At 42.4% G+C, this 17,977-nt stretch overlaps 1 protein-coding gene across 1 annotated transcript in view; it reads right to left on the bottom strand.

Annotated features, from left to right (window-relative positions):
* The window catches only part of HACD3 (3-hydroxyacyl-CoA dehydratase 3), a 54,478-nt gene that overhangs the window by 6,853 nt on the left and 29,648 nt on the right, over positions 1 to 17,977 (bottom strand). The window contains exons 6-9 of the mRNA XM_068275004.1: positions 11,907 to 12,017; positions 9,293 to 9,420; positions 5,794 to 5,906; positions 3,219 to 3,325 (exon numbers count right to left, since the gene is read on the bottom strand). Of these exons, the coding sequence (XP_068131105.1) occupies positions 3,219 to 3,325; positions 5,794 to 5,906; positions 9,293 to 9,420; positions 11,907 to 12,017 (459 nt within the window). The remainder of the gene's footprint in view (positions 1 to 3,218; positions 3,326 to 5,793; positions 5,907 to 9,292; positions 9,421 to 11,906; positions 12,018 to 17,977) is intronic.

Below are 17,977 nucleotides of genomic sequence, written 5' to 3'. Positions count from 1 at the left end.
TATCTTTTCAATTTTTGATCACTATTACAGTCGAAAAAAATGATAGGAGTTTGGAAAAAAAAATGCATAGGTATCTACACTAGCTTTCTTCTATATCCGCTCAATGTCAGATCTGAATATCGATCTGATCACTCTCAAATAGGATCTGAAGCAAAAATTGCATGGTGTGTACCAGGCTTTATTCTTGGTAATATGATGGCGCTATATAAATCTAATGAATAATAATAAAATAATAATACACACTATACAACTTCACGTCAGATCAATGAGATAAAATGATAATTTGCCACATGTCCAAACTACTTTGGATCTAGAACCAGATTGATTTTCAGATCACTACTGCCCAAAATCAATAAAATTATCGATCAAGCAAGGATCAGACAATTGCATAGTGTGTACTTAGCATTAGGAAAACAACAAGATTACCCTGAATGGATTACAGATAATGACACTTCAAACTGCCTTTCATCTTGTTAAAGGACAGCTGAAGTGAGAGGGATTTGGAGGCTGCCATATTTATTTCCTTTTAAGCAATACAAGTTGCCTGGCTGCCCTGCTGATCCTCTGCCTCTAATACTTTCAGCCATAGATCCTGAACAAGCATGCAGCAATCGGGTGTTTCTGACAATATTGCCAGAACTGACAAGATGAGCTGCATGCTTGTTTCTGGTGTGATCCAGACACTACTGTAGCCAAACAGACCACCAGAGCTGCCAGGCAACTGTTCTTGTTTAAAAGGAAATAAATATGGCAGCCTCCTTATTCTTTTCATTTGTTCTTTAAACCCTCCTAGATGGTGGGGAAGAACATCTCAAGTCTCCCCTGTGCCCAGGATCTGTGCTCTGCTATGGCATGACTAATCCTAACATTTGTGTGGCACTTTTCTCCTGTTGGATTCAAAGAGCTGCAGCCACTAAGGGCCCGCTCAATAGGCCACCCTGCAGTGCGAGGCAGTCTTGCCCAAGGACTTATTACTTAATAGGTACTGACCCTAGGATTTGAACCCTGGTCTCCCATGTCAAAGGCAGAGCCCTTAAAGGACGACCGAGGTGACATGTGACTGATGAGATAGACATGTGTATGTACAGTGCCAAGCACACAAATGACTAGGCTGTGTTTCTTTTTTTCTTTCTCTGCCTGTAAGAGTTAGACATCAGGTATGCAAGTGACAGTTTTTTGTCTGGATCGGAACCGGGTCGGACTGGGTCAGACTATAGCAAAACCCTCACTGATAAGTAATTACAGCCATACGCACTTTCCTGTCAGTAAATGGCTTCTGAGAGCAGGAAAGAGATAAAAAGGTTCAATAATTCATAGGTTTGAGTTCTGGCATACTTCAATAAAAGGTGTCATTAGGCAAAGACAATGAAACAGGAAAAACTTACTAGATTTAAATATAAAATTAAACTGTGGGATATCTAAAAAAAAAAAAAAAAGTCATTTTTAGGTGGAGGACGAAAGATACAATTTTTTTTCTTATTCGTTCATTTTCACCTCGGATGTCCTTTAACCAGTACGCTATGTCTATGCGTAGTATAGCTCAATCCTTGCTGGATAACAGCACAGACAGATTCTACGCAGTATTTAAACCACAGTTACACCAAAAACCACTGCTAAGTTTTTAAATATCATAGTCTGAAACAGGATGTCTGCATGTTGGGTTGCTGTGGCTCTGTAAAATGTAAAGCTATAGGGTTGCTATACACCAGCGGTTCTGGATGTAAGCCTGGCTTCAGTGGCATAAAGGGATAATTTGCCTATTCCGTAGCGGTGCATTGTGGGTAACAGATGTTCAATCAAAGCTGAATTATCACAAATACCCTCTTTTTTTAAGAAGGCAAATCCCACTGAGCATTGCTTTTTAGTAGGAGGGCTTTTTGGTCTCTTTTGGTCCCCTATGCTTTCCTGGCGGTTTTGGGTCCCCCTGAGCTGCTCGGGTATTCTGTAGACCAAATGATTACTCTCCGCAAAGGGCTCAGGGATAACTCATTTTTTCCACATATACAAATCAATTGTATAATGTACAGTACATGTATTGCAGACATGTCCAATGTCCGGCCGGGGGTGCCAAATGCAGCCCGCCAAGTCTTTTCTGGTGGCCCCCGAAGCTCTCTAGAGCCGTTAATTCCATGTGCCATAGCTGTGGTGCCACCTTGTATTATCAATTTGCCTCCCCCGTTGCTCGCTTGTAGGATATCAGTCACCACTGTAGCAGCTACTGATTGGCCAATCTCACTATGCCAGCAGCAGTAACAGCCACCACTGTGCCAGTAGCACTATGCCTGCATACTGAAAGGCACTATTGGTTGCTAGTAGTACATTCAAAATATCAATCGTGTATAGACTTGAAACACCGGTTGTCTGGCAGACTGATCCTGGTGTGGGTGCAGGTGGTGCAGGCAGCAGCAGTGCCCAAGGAGGGAGGTTTGTCACAGCTTTGTACTGTACTGTAAAGCTGCAGCCAAAAGCTTGATATTAAACAAGGCAGACCAGGTAAATGACTCACACCTGGAAGAGATGGATAGTTAATCTGATATACCACTAAAACAAATAGTGTATGGCCACCTTTAAAGTACTGGCACATTTAGATGGCCAACCAATGTGGCAAACAGATCAGTCCCTCAAATGTTGCAAGTAAGGCAGGAAACTGGCACATCCAATATGTATCTTAATTTGTTTCATATACAAAAAAGGCAACTTTTTAGAGCCACGTAGAACCCCTTTATCGAGGTTACAGCCGCTTGTCTGAACCACATGCAAGTGCTGAGAGGAGCTCTGGCTCCCATTCAGTTTATTTTGACATTTTGCAAATTGATTGATGCATTGCGGCAGACAGATGATTGCCTACGAGCAAATATTGCCCGATAAACAAAGGGGTTCTATGTGGCCTCGAAATGTTGGCTGTTTTTGATATACGAAATGGTTTTGTGACAAGTACGGATGGTTTTGTGACACGTCATAGCACCGCACATAAATCAGTATTAAAAGTAGGTTACAAAATATCTGGTTCAGGGGTACTTTAAGTTCAAAAACGTCCCTTTTAAAAACGTGGCACATTAAAGCAGAACTCTACCGAAGAACAGATGATGGATACCTTTCCCTGCAGGTGCAACAACCTTTCCCCAGTTTACACACATACCGGAATTAACTATTTTGAGAACAGCAATTATAGGCTGGGTTAAGTCTTATAGTTCTATAAATTTTTAGTTCTAATCTACCTTCTGCCAAGCCTCCCAGTGGATATAGTGGGATCCAGATGGTGTACCTAAGCCAGGTAAGCACCTTCCACTCCATATCTATGCAAGCCAGCATGTAGAATGGGTACCTGTTGAGAGACAGGAAGACACAAGTGACAGTTTATAGTATGCATAGGCCAGCTATGGAAAACCTGCAAAACTAGGACTGTGGAGGAATCAACAGCCTTGTGTCATCTATGTGCTTCCAGTTACAGATACACAGCACATGTAAAGTTGGCCATATACTCTGCAAGTGTTTACATAGACATGACATTAAAAAGAAAAATACATTGAATCTAAGAAAAATGTATGGCATTATTGATTGATCGTACAATAAAAAATATCAGTTGTGTACAGACTAGAAATGCCGGTTGTTTGGCAGACTGATCCTGGTGTGGGTGCAGGTGGTGCAGGCAGCAGCAGTGCCCAATTGAGGGAGGTTTGTTACAGCTTTGTACTGTATAAAGCAGTACAAAGCTTGATATTAAACAAGATTTCTGATTAAACTTTTTGTAATATCTAAAGGTGCAATGTGGCAGACCAGGTAAATGACTGATACCCAGAAGAGATTGATAATTAATCTGATATACCACTAAATAAGTATTGTGTATGGCCACCTTTAAAGTACTTGCACGTCTAGATGGCCAACCAATGTGGCAAATAGATCAGTCCCTCATATGTTGCAAGTAAGGCAGGAAACTGGCACATCCAATATTTATCTTTATTTGTTTCGTATACAAAAAAAGTCAACGTTTCAGAGCCACGTAGGACCCCTTTATCGAGGTTACAGCCGCTTGTGTGAACTACATGTGAGTGCTGAGAGGAGCTCTGGCTCCCATTCTCTTTATTTTGACATTTTGCAGATTGATTAATACATTGCAGCAGACAAATAATTGCCTACGAGCAAATATTGCCCGATAAAGGGGGTCCTATGTGGCTCCAAAATGATGTTTTTTTTAAATATATGAAACAAAGATACATACTGGATGTGCCCAGCTTGCTACCTTAAAGTTTTATACAGGGAGTCATCCCTCTTTTACAGCTGTAGCACTCCCTCTTAAGATTCAATCCAGTTGTACAATAAGTGCAAGGCAACACTAACTTTTTGATGCGTGTCCTCATATGTTACACACAAATCTATTGAACCACAGCGTTGTACTATTCGATACAATGCACCGCTATAGGCAGTCGCTCTATCGCCACTCCCAATCGAACAAAATTGTTTCACAAGTTTGATAGTAATTCTGATTGATTTATGCCATAACATTGATCTTAATTAGTACCGATTCTGCTCGTTGCACTGTAGATTTCTGGCAGATTCAGTCACGCAGATTCTACCAATATAAAATAGATGCGTGCATGGCCTGCTTAACAGAAAAGCTGAGATCTCTGAGATGTATGGCAGATCAGATAAGTAATATCCCTGGTATACCACCTCGCACCAGTGGACATTAGACAAAATTTCAGCATAACAATGGTTTAAGATTAGCGGTTTACTGCCCCATGCAGTGCAAAGTTGTGAAGCAGTTGCTTGCAAAGTGCTACTGCCTGAAGACCCACCATGTTCCCATCAGCTTCAATCATGGAGAACAGGGATTTCCAATCAATATTTTGAGTAAATATGGATCCTGCATGGCTAGTTTTTAATAGCTTTCTATTAGATTAGATTTTTATTGAATCTAATCTGTGCACTATATTGCTAGGTTTAAAGAGATTCAAGTTTCAGAGCTCAAATGTACTGGATAACTGAGACAAGTGATAAGAAAATTGAAGCACAAATAGTGAAGTTGTGTTATGAATTGATGCCAAAGGCTCATACACATGTACCAACGATCTGCCCAACTCTCTTTGGTCTGTTTGAAGATAGTTGGGAGCGTGTACGACCGACTGTCTAACAACCAGATAACCAACTGATAACAGGTCGCTTGCCAGAACCTACCAGAGGATCAATCTGACCAACTATATTGCCGGTTGGAACATGTGTACAAGTCTTTTGAATGACTGTTTTTGTATGCGGACATGTTGTGCAGCTTGTCGTTTAGCTTGTGCGCATAATATATAAGTGAGTTGGATGTTTAGTTGGTTGGCATGTGTGTATGTACTTCTCGTTTATACAACTTGTTGTGTAGTTAGATTGTAAGCCTCTTGCAGGGCCCTCCTCCCTAGTGTTCCCAGCTTGATTATGCAATCTCACTGTCTGACACCCCTCTAGTGGACTAGAACAGTCTCTATTTTGACCTATGACACAGTACTGTTATCAAATCATTTGCATGATCTTGTTTTGTTGCAAGTTTTCTGTATGTCCTACCTTGTATGTTAACCCATTTATCTATTGTGCAGCGCTGCGTAATATGCGTTTTATAAATACAATTAATAATAATAGTTGGTCATGTTGTGCTGTTGGTTGAGAATTAAGTTGTACATGTGTATGAGCCTTTAGCCTCAGTAAATTTGTTACAGCATACTGCAGTGTACAACACTGAAGTTTATATAATACAGTATAGCCAATTTGCAAGTAAAATAGTGCACACAGGTCATTACCTTGATGCAAACTTACCTGATGACTTCAATGATGCTCCACGAATAAAATACAAAGAAGACAACACTTTTGCTCTGCATGTCATCCACTTGTCCAAGAATGATAAAGAGAACAAAGTTCCTGCCAAAAACCTGATGGTTTAATGACAGAAAAAGTGGTCATCCTGTGCACCGTAATATAGAGATACAGTAAATCCCAGGCTACCAGCCTATGCTTTACATTCCATCACACACAAAACGATCACTATGTAAAAATCAGCATTCTGGGTAAATACACTCATTCCTAACACTAGTTTGCTACAGCATCTGCCAGTGGGGTCTTCTCCTGCTCCTCCCACCAGAGATAAGTACACGATGCTCAGCAGAAAGTCAAGCAAGGAGGTCGGTCTGCACAGCAAGCTCTTGTACCCATCACCAGAAATGATCAGGAAGATCACAAATATTTATTATCCTGTAACTCCCCCTTTTCCCCCAATTTTTGTCTAATGCTAATTTAAAGCGGAATATAACCCTGCATTTCAACTTTGCTCTAAAACATTATTTACAGCATATTATATGCAAAAAGCATTTTTTTTTACTAGACCAGCATTGGAAGGGTTAAACACAGAGGTTTTAAGTTCGGTGCAGACGTTCAGATAGTTACATTCTATTTAGTTATATGTATATATTTAGAAATGTTACACACTCTTTGGCTGTCCTCCAACTCCTCAGTGAGAGAGATGAGTCACAATAAACACTTAGATACATTTGTGTAAACAAAAAGTATCTAACTCAAGTTCGGATCTGCAAAAATCTCCAGGGACTTTAAAGCCCTGTGTAACCCTTCCAATGCTGGTCTAGTAAAAAAAAAATGCTGGTTGCATATAATATACTGTAAATAATGTTTTAGAGCAAAGTTGAAATGCAGGGTTATATTCCGCTTTAAGGGAAAGGAAATGTAAATGAAGGGAACCATTGCAGATTTTATCTTACAAATAGCACTTGCCTGGGTGTTGTGTGTTGTGCTCTGCCTACTTTTAGAATCACTGAGAAGAAGGAGTGTATAGATACTGTTCTGACACACTGGCTACATATTTACGCCATGTGTTACTTTACTACTGAACTAAAGTAGCAAAAAGAAAATGGCAACCTGCATGTTCATAACTTGCACAAAACTGAGGGCCATTCCACCACTCCCTTTCTGGTCAACACACTGGTTTTCCGAGTGGTCTAGTGGCCACATATCCCTCGCTTAACTAATAGCCAGTTCTTCAGAGTGAGGCAGGAAAGTGACAGCACACCTCTAGGTGGACACTGGCCTACCACAGCGGGACGTAGGAGAAGTCATCTATAGCAGGGTTTTCCAACCCTGTCCTCAAGGCTCACCAACTGTGCATGTTTTGTGGAAATCCTCAGAGGTAATCAGCTCTCCTGAGACACTAATTATGTCACATGCAAATGTTTGTGGTTTTCTGCAAAACATGCACTGTTGGTGGTACATGAGGACAGGGTTGGGAAGCCCTGATCTATAGCATTCCTCTACATCAGAGGTGCCCACACTTTTTTGGCTTGTGAGCTACTTTCAAAAATTAACAAGTCAATATGATCTACCTGTGTACAATTTTAGGGGCACAATTGTATATAAAAATGGAAAATGTAGTGGGGTCGGGATCTACCATGAAGCCCTTCGTGATCTACTGGCAGATCGCGATCTACCTAATGGGCACCCCTGCCCTACATGATACTCTGTGGGAGGGGCAAGGGGCCCAATGGAAATGGGACTGGCAGTGGTGACGAGACGTAGACACTCCACTGTAAAGACATTCCGAAAGAAGCTCCAGAGGATGGAACAACCAAAGTCAGGTATTTTTGCAGACCTGATAGGAATGGCAGCCCACGGAACTCCTTTAGTTTGTACTTGGTAGGCCTGATGAAGAGATCAGCATGACATACAAGTATGGTAACTGGTGCATTTAAAAAAAAAAAAAAAAAGAGAGATAAAACCAGCTTACATATTCATTTTGTTTCAGATTTCATCATATAAGTATTTTAAATGTTAACATTGTTTTTTTTTCTTCTACCATTTCAGTAAGCAAGAAGTAAACTTGTTCCTATGTAACATCATACCCTACATGTCTTCATTATGGAGAAATCTGAGGACTAATTAGAGAACTGCAGTAGAAGGCTGAGCAATTAACGATGCCCACCTGACGTTTCCTAGTAACCAGGAGTGACCATGAGTAATCACAAATGATTGAGGCTATGTACTGATCACATCTGCTTGGTCAAGAGTTGATAAATATAAAACAGGTGTTATGCCTGACACTCCTTCACTAAATAAACCTAAAAATAGATAAAACAGTATTTCCGGTACTGTATTTACAGAATCAGTTTTAATAAATTAAAAGCCTCTGAAAACAAACTTTAGGTATGGTTCATATAACAGCAGGGTACCAAAAGTCACCAACATGCTCCTGGACAGAGCTAAAAAGAAGTGCCAGGACAAAGTGGCACCTGTGGAATGGACTATAAAGAAGTTTGTGTCTTTTGCTAGTGCCTAAGTAAGACTATCACTGTTATAGCTACACCAGAACAGCAATTTCCTACCCACAAACATGGCTGCTAGTGGCACACATGGCTTTACACTTTAGACAGTGGCCTCGCTAGGCATGGGAATAATTATAAACCATCACTAGATGGAATACTGACAGTAACAAAAATACTTCACTGCTGGCTGTAGTACACATGAAAAAAAGTCCTCTGTGTAGGTGCGTACCATGTTTACCCTAAAATAAGACATCCCCTAAAAAAATAAGCCCTAACTGAAATTATGAGCATACTTGAAATATAAGCCCTACACCAAAAGTAAGCCCTACCGGCAGCCCACATGACACCCCCAAGTCACTCAATACAAAGCCTGGATACACCCGGACACAACTAGCGCTCTCCTCTCAGCTTGCATATGGAATCCAGATTCCTCGGTGATCTGTGTGAGGTCTCCAGGCAGACACTCCATGTGGTAAATGCCAGACTGCATCCCATAAATGTCCCCATCGCTTGTGTAGCCCAGACACGTCCCGCTCCTTCGCCCGTCCCCAGCAGGATCTAATTCAGGCAATTTGTGTCTCTATTGGAACCGATGGTCTTGAGGGCAGGACCATGGCTACATCATTGATCCAATCACTGCACTTGCCAAGTAGCAGTGATTGGCCCAATATTGGCACAGCCTGATGACCTTGTGTACAGCACACCGATACAGGTTGATAAAATCGGCACAGCAACAAGACACTGTGCATTTTGAGCTGCACAAGCAAGTATAGGTGATTTGAAGAAAAAGCTCCTTTTAGATATTTTCCCACCAGACCATTTTACCCTGCTATACAGAAGGCATGAAAAATATGTCTAAGTTAACAACTCATTTAAGGTTCTGGAAACGATGCCTATTATTCCAGGCAATATGAAAGTAACTGATGTTAGGAAGTGTTTTTCTTTTGCTTAAAAGGAATACTGTGTTATTTAGGTCTTCTATATTGCAATACCTGGATCAGCGCTGGCATAATTCCTGTTTTCACCACTCCTATAAGCGGATTTAGAATCTCCAGAAAAGCCAGCATCTGGCAGAAGTACATCATGTCAGCCATTGTGTGGAATGTATCATAGAAAGAGTCTGCAAAGAGAGAGAGGGAGAGACAGGACATTAGTCAGGTATGGCCACATACCCTGGGGCAAAGAGAAAAGGGTTTAATGACCATGGCATTGAAACTAAATGCTATCTGCATCTAAGGTTGTGGCTTTGTTGGAGAAACGGCCAATTCTATGCAACCTGCTACTGTATATATCCTTGTGCATCTAACAGGATCTACTTCTACTGTCGCCTAATGGGCAACAGAATATCTTCCCACATTATCTGCCAAGCACCACCACTGCTCAGTCTTGGAGTCTTCTATGTCCTACCTTCTACAGAATCAAAGTAGGTGGTTTTGGCGCATGGCGCTTAGCACTGAAAGGAGGCGCCACCGTAGCAGTAATGTTATACTGCACAGGACGTGTAAGAGTAATTCAGGGTTCTGGTGATCACCAGACCCTGAATTACAACTCCTGAGTTGCAACAACTCAGAGGGGGAATAGTATTTTACTGTTCATCCTGCGCCCAGGTCACCGGCGGCGTACATAAATATTCGCCCATAGAATGGTACATTAGAAGCTGGCAGATACTGCTAGGGATCATGGAAAGTGTAGTCCTGTGAGCAACAGAAAGCTGGGGCATAAAGCAACATAAATCCCTCCCAGTAGTCCTGAAGCAAGAAGAATGCAGATAGAATGATGTGATCGTCAGAACATTCTAAAACTACCTGTATGTATCTGCAACCTTTATTTTTCTATTTTAAAGTGACTCTAAGCAGAGATGGGTCGAGTATGTCGATGTGAGGTTTTATAGGAGACTGGTATTTATCTAACGCTGCTCACCATAACCTTCAGCAATCAGAGCCATTATTTAAAAGACAGTGTTTATACACATAACAGACTTGTAAATTCAGAAAGCAGACAACCCATACAATCATTCAGGAGGTGCTCTCCTGTACCAGACCTGTGGTAAAGGTTTGTGGTCCAGAAATCCAGCCCACCCCACCAATCCTCTTAGTTCCACCTCTTCCTTCCTGCTGTGCTCCATTATTCCTGTCTCATAGTGAGATCTGGCCCTCCCACTTTGGGTTTGTTTTCCTTGACTCACTGTCTAAACCAGGCTTTCTTAACCAGGGTTCCTTGGGCACTCTGCAGGGGTTCCTTGGCATTTTGCCCCATTGTGAGGGAAGTATGATAGAGCACATTCTAATGCACATAAATGCAGGGGTTCCTCGAGATCAAAAAATGGTTTTCAGGGGTTCCTTGATAAAAGAAAAAAAAAAAAAAAAAAAGTTATTTGCAAGGTTCCTTCAGGGTAAAAAGGTTGAGAAAGGCTGATCTAAACACTGAGGATTGCAAAGCAGTGTCTTCAACAAGACAGGGCAGCAAGTCGTAAGAGCAGCTACCAGGGGCGTTGCTAGCCCAAAAGACCAGTGGCACATGCCCCGGATCTATTCTGGGGTGCCCTGGATGTCTCCCAGGCCAAGTCAGCTGTGGTGCCTCAATGGTGGGCATGCTGGGAGCTGTGGTTCTTCTGTGGAGGCATGCTGGGAGTTGTGGTACCTCGTTGAGAAGCAGGTTAGCCGGCCCATCAGAAAGCCAGACCAGCCAGCACAAAAGCCAGGTAACTCTGCCTAGTTATGGTTAAGTGACTCTGCCTATTTATGTGATATGCTGCATTTTTTTTTTTTTTTTTTTTTTTTTTTACTAATGGAGAGGGGGCTTCATTCAACATTTTGCTGGGCAGGTCTACTTAGAGCGCTATTAAGTTCATGCAAATGTGGCTCCACCCATAACCACACCCACATTTTGGTGCATGGCCACACCCATTTTCCGGCAGAAGTGCCCCGGATCTCTTAAGAGCCTAGCAATGCCCCTACATTCTCACAGGAGGAGGAGTTTTGTAGTTGGGCAGAAGACCCATGAGCAGCATGTGGGCACCAGCTAAGGCTGCATTCACCCTGCATTTCCTGACCAGTCAGTAAGAGTGCAATTCCAGTATACTGGTAGTCACAACGTGGTCAGAATGATCTGTACGATCACAGTCTATGTCAGAGTTCATAGTACAGGCTAGGGCAGGCATGGGCAAACTCAGCCTTCCAGCTGTTACGGAACTACAAGTCCCACAATGCATTTGACATGAGTCAAGACTGTGGCTGTCAGACTCCTGCAATGCATTGTGGGACTTGTAGTTCCTTAACAGCTGGAGGGCCAAGTTTGCCCATGCCTAGGCTAGGGGCACTAATGGAGAAACTGTAAAGAGGAGGACACACTCCAGGGTCTCTAGATTGCTGCAACATTACAGGGGCACTGGAAAACTGAAACGCATAGTAAGGGGATGCAATGTGTGTGTGGAGGGGAAGGGGACACCCAGATGTCCTAGTAATTACCGTAAGACTGGCTGTGATCGTAAACCTACAGAAGAACTGTACGCACACGTTTATCTCATGTCACATGTCGCCTCAGGTACATTTTAAAAACAAACACAAAATCAACATAAACGATAAAACCAAAAAAGGATCGGCTTACCCTTTCCCAAAATAAAAAGTCGTACAGTCATATTGACAAAGATCCAGGAGTAGCCCAGGAACTGCACGAGGTTATACATGAACAGGTACCCACGCTTCAGATACAGGAAGGCTGGTTAGAAGGAAAAGAGGAGAAAGCAGTGAGGAGATTCAATAGACAGCCAATGCAATGGAGTGCATATATAATATACAGGAATAAGATATAACATGCTCCAAACCAAAATGGAATACAAGGTATAAAGCAAAGATCAATGACGGTGTCTGCACATGGCACTTTACTGATTGGGCTAAGAAATAGAAAAATATTCACCTTATTAACCTCCCAGAGCAGAACTACTTCCCATGCTGAGGACAGGTATGCACAATACATCCTCCGAATCGCCATCTGTGCCTCAGATACACATCCTGGGAAATTGATTAGCACAGAACTCATGCCAGCATGCGCCTATGCTCATTACCACTGGGGATCTTTACATGACTAACCAGGAGATGGCTCTCTGGTGTTTGATCCCCCTTCAAAGATCATAATGAAGAGATACAGTATCTATTCTACTCTCTTCCAGCTGCAATCACAGCTCTCCGGTATTCCAAACTGCAGCTGCTACTTTTCTGCGCTGCTTTTTCCCTGGCTGCACTAAGCTACTACCACTCTGAGGCAGGGAACACACTTGACTTTCAGTTTTCCGCGCGCGTTTTTCTGCATACTTTTTCTGCACACCAAGTGTGTTTCCATGCAGGAAACCGCACACGTTTTTCACAGCAGCTGATGTAATTGATAGAGTAAACTGCCAAAATGTGCAGAGTCATCATGCAGAATGTCAGTTTTTTTTCTGCGTGCGAACAACACAGTAAGTGTGAACTAAGAGATTGATTAACATGAGTTCTCAGTTTTTCTGTGCAGAAAACGCGCACAAAAATAGTCAAGTGTGTTCCCTGCCTCAGTAACATTTACCCCAATCTGTATATTCTGTAGAATAGGCCAACAGCTTACATGGGCTGATTTTGGCTGGATGTGAAGTCTGAGGCCTTAAAGAACTGCACAGAACTACTGATATCTAGCCCTGAATCACTGTATCAATAAGTGCTCTCCAAGGGAAAGTCAACAGAAAGCTTTACACGCAGTAATTTCATCAGGATGTGTAAATGTACCACCAATAATGGAAGAGGTTTGGATCTTTTGACGTTATTGTATAGAGGGCACTTTTGTCTTGCAGCGCTGGGTCCTCCGTTGAATTTTGGGCCAGGACACTATTTGCATGGAGTTTGCATGTCTGCCTAGTGTTTGTGTGGGTTTCTTATGGGTACTCCGGTCGAAGCAGGTGGCTTTGAGTTGGGCGCCGCTATGGCTGCAATGCTATAGTCTTTGCCACGCACACAGGTAATTCGGGGTTCCAGCAATTAGCAGACCCCGAATTACTTCTCCCCCAGAGTTGCTACAACCTGCAGGGGGAATAGTACTTAACGCCGCCGAGAATTTGAGCGGCAGCTGGGTGAACGGTCATTCAGCTCATCCCGCGCCCAAGCTTACCGGCAGCGCCATAATCCGCACGCACTCCAGTTTCCTCCTACATTCCTAAAACATACCGGTAATTTGGTTGGCTCCTCCAAAAACTTACCTTAGACCATGATTAGATTGTGAGCCCCTCTAAAGGGACAGTTAAAGCGAAACCGTGACCAAGAATTGAACTTCATCCCAATCAGTAGCTGATACTCCCTTTCCCATGAGAAATCTATTCCTTTTCTCAAACGGATCATCAGGGAGCTCTGTATGGCTGATATTGTGGTTAAACCTCTGTGGACAGAGGTGCCTGGCTCTTCTACTGACCACATATGCTATTGCTCCGTTGTTATTGCCTGATGAAGCGGGATCAAACCTGCGAAACACGTTGCATATTTGGAGTTCATAAATAAAATATATTGGCTGTCTTTACTACAGTCGTTGTGTGTCTACTTGGAGGAGGTAAGTCCACCACTACCTCCTCTATTTACCAAGAATTTGGCTTTTAAGCTCATTTAGCTTCCTTTTATCCTTTTGGCGCCTCTGTTCTCCTGCATAATATTGAGTCCACCCTGGGTGGAGGGTTGAACCGCCTTTTTCTCATCTACAGAGAGCGACTTATTCCTGAGTGGGGTCAGGACAATCTCCCCACCTGCCTTTACAGTGGTTGCCTAATGGTAACCCTGGTTTGTGAGTATTAATATTTACTCTTATCTAGTAACCATTTACCAGTACACATTACACTATTGGGGCTCTTGGTGTTCCTTGTTTTTATTGTAAAAATGAAGCACTTTATTACATTATTTTCACTGGAGTACCTCTTTAAGTGACAAGACAATATACTCTGTACAGCGCCGTGGAAGATGTCAGCGCTATATAAATACTAAATAATAAAAATAATTGTGGTGACACTGGTCTATGACTATGGTAGACATTAGATTGTGAGCTCCTTTGGAGACAGTTAGCGGCATGACTACTGAGTCTGTAAAAGCACAGTGGAAGAGTTCAGCGCTGCATAAAAACATAACAGTCACACCATCAGTATCCAATCATGTAAGTTTATGTCCTGTGCAGAGGATGCCAATGGTAGATTTTTTTTCTTTAGTGAACAATAATGTTCAACAAGGAACATGCACCCTGAATGATTAGTTCTGCCCAGGATTGCTTGTGCCCTGCTGGTATTCTCAAATAGCAGGGATAATTTATAGACCTTTCTAGTCTGATTGTTATGGATTATCTTATGTCTGTGGGTATCTTTCTGCAGATCTGCATGTATAAGGACAATGTTATGATCTTGTGGCTTATTAACTGTCTAGTCACTGGCCATCTTTTTATCACAGGAGGTGGCATATTTAGTCCAGTCAGGTGCAGCTCTGCAGGATGTTTGTTTACTGAAAGCTCGAAAACCATTAAAAAAATAAAAATAAATGTACCTGGTGGGAAGAGAATTCCGCATTGCTAAACAGCCTGAGGCTAAACATCACTGGGAGTGTGGAATGACAAACAATATGCAGCAATATATAGAGAGCAGAAGAGTTTCTGATGCTGAAACCAGAATAACTAATGTAAAAGTGTGTATCCTGAATTATTTACTACATTCTACTCTATATGTCACTACAGTGCCAGAGAGGTTTTAAAATAAAAGTTTTATACATATCTGGGGCTTCTTCCCGTCCCATACACACGGATCGATCCCACGCCGCCATCCTCAGTCTTCTGTATCGCCGGTACCGGGTCCCGTAACATCGGCCAGTCGCGGCCAGTGTGCGCAAGAGTAGTGCGCCCTCTACATATTTCTCTGGTGGCTGCTGGAGAGATACGTAAAGAGCGCACTTCCCTTGCGTAGACTGACCGCGACTGGAGGAAGTTACGGGACCCGGTACCGGAGTTGCAGACAGTGGCGTGGGAGCAATCCGTGCAGATGGGGCTGGAGGAAGCCCCAGGTATGTATAAACCTTTTATTTTAAAACATCTCTGGTACACTTTAAGCTGACTTTTGAGGAAGGAAATATGCATGAAATGAATATAGAGTAGCAGCCTGAAGCAATTGTGACACCGTGCAGAGAGGCTGCTTGTATATGGCCTAGATTCTAGTGACAGGAAAACAAAGCACAGTACATAGTTACATAGTTATTTTGGTTGAAAAAAGACATACGTCCATCGAGTTCAACCAGTACAAAGTACAACACCAGCCTGCTCCCTCACATATCCCTGTTGATCCAGAGGAAGGCGAAAAAACCCTTACAAGGCATGGTCCAATTAGCCCCAAAAGGGAAAAATTCCTTCCCGACTCCAGATGGCAATCAGATAAAATCCCTGGATCAACATCATTCTGCCTTACCTAGTAATTGTAGCCATGGATGTCATTCAACTCAAGGAAAGCATCTAAGCCCCCTTTAAATGCAGGTATAGAGTTTGCCATAACGACTTCCTGTGGCAATGCATTCCACATCTTAATCACTCTTACTGTAAAGAACCCTTTCCTAAATAAATGGCTAAAACGTTTTTCCTCCATGCGCAGATCATGTCCTCTAGTCCTTTGAGAAGGCCTAGGGACAAAAAGCTCATCCGCCAAGCTATTATATTGCCCTCTGATGTATTTATACATGTTAATTAGATCTCCTCTAAGGCATCTTTTCTCTAGACTAAATAAACCCAGTTTATCTAACCTTTCTTGGTAAGTGAGACCTTCCATCCCACGTATCAATTTTGTTGCTCGTCTCTGCACCTGCTCTAAAACTGCAATATCTTTTTTGTAATGTGGTGCCCAGAACTGAATTCCATATTCCAGATGTGGCCTTACTAGAGAGTTAAACAGGGGCAATATTATGCTCGCATCTCGAGTTTTTATTTCCCTTTTAATGCATCCCAAAATTTTGTTAGCTTTAGCTTCAGCGGCTTGGCATTGAGTACGATTATTTAACTTGTTGTCGATGAGTACTCCTAAGTCCTTCTCCAAGTTTGATGTCCCCAACTGTCTCCCATTTATTTTGTATGGAGCTAGACCATTGGTACGACCAAAATGCATGACTTTACATTTTTCAACATTGAATTTCATCTGCCATTTATGTGCCCATATAGCCATCCTATCCAGATCCTGTTGCAATATGACACTATCTTCCTGAGAGTTGATGATTCTGCACAATTTTGTATCATCTGCAAAAATGGCAACATTGCTCACTACTGCATCCACTAGGTCATTAATAAATAAATTGAAGAGCACTGGACCCAGTACAGACCCCTGTGGTACCCCACTGCTAACAGTCTCCCATTTTGAGTATGATCCATTGACCACAACTCTTTGTTTTCTGTCCATTAGCCAGTTCCCTATCCAAGCACACAGACTCTTCCCCAGTCCTTGCATCCCCAACTTTTGCACCAGACTTTTGTGGGGAACAGTGTCGAAGGCCTTAGCAAAGTCCAAGTATATCACATCTACAGCATTCCCAATATCCATATTAGCATTCACTACCTCATAAAAGCTGAGCATGTTAGTCAAACAGGACCTGTCTTTAGTAAACCCATGTTGATGCTGAGAAATAAGATTATTTTCTACTATGAAGTCATGTATAGTATCTCTTAGTAACCCCTCAAATAGTTTGCATACAACTGATGTTAAAGGGACACTTAAGTCAAACAAAAAAAATGAGTTTTACTCACCTAGGGCTTCCAATAGCCCCCTGCAGCTGTCCCGTATCCTCGCCGTCTCCCTCCGATCCTCCTGGCCCCGCCGGCAGCTACTTCCTGTTTCGGTGACAGGGGCTGACAGACTGGTGACGCGAGTGATTCTTCGCGTTCCCAGACACATTAGCACCCTCTATGCTGCTATATGGTATATGATATATGCTATAGCAGCATAGAGGGTGCTAATGTGTCTGGGAACGCGAAGAATCACTCGCATCCCCAGTCACCGAAACAGGAAGTGGCTGCCGGCGGGGCCAGGAGGATCGGAGGGAGACAGCGAGGGCACCGGACAGCTGCAGCGGGCTATTGGAAGCCCCAGGTGAGTAAAACTCATTTTTTTTGTTTGACTTAAGTGTCCCTTTAAGCTTACAGGTCTATAATTTCCTGGATCTGATTTTTTGCCCTTCTTAAATAATGGGAAAACGTGGGCTGTACGCCAATCCACTGGGACTCTGCCAGTTGAAAGAGAGTCACAAAAGATAAGATAAAGGGGTTTATCTATAACTGAACTTAATTCCCTTAGGACCCGAGGATGCATGCCATCCGGGCCAGGTGCCTTGTCTATTTTTAATTTATTTAGTCTTGCCTTCACTTCTTCCTGCGTTAAGTATTTAATATTACAGTTAGAAGATTGAGACTCTTCTGCCTCTGTAATTTGCAACAGTGGTGTTTCCTTTGTGAAGACAGAAGCAAAGAAAGCATTTAATAACTCTGCCTTACCTTGGTCATCTACCATTGAGTTCCCACCCTCATCCTTTAGGAGTCCTATACAGTCAACCTATCTTTTTTTAGAGTTGATGTACTTGTAAAACTTTTTTGGGTTAGATTTGATAACCCTAGCGATTTGATTTTCAGCTTCGATCTTTGCCAGCCTAATTTCTTTTTTACAA

This window comes from Hyperolius riggenbachi, chromosome 3 (assembly GCF_040937935.1).
Source record: "Hyperolius riggenbachi isolate aHypRig1 chromosome 3, aHypRig1.pri, whole genome shotgun sequence".
NCBI classification, from domain to species: domain Eukaryota; kingdom Metazoa; phylum Chordata; class Amphibia; order Anura; family Hyperoliidae; genus Hyperolius; species Hyperolius riggenbachi.
Note: the sequence above shows the minus strand (reverse complement) of the source record. Positions and strands in the feature narration are given on the sequence as shown.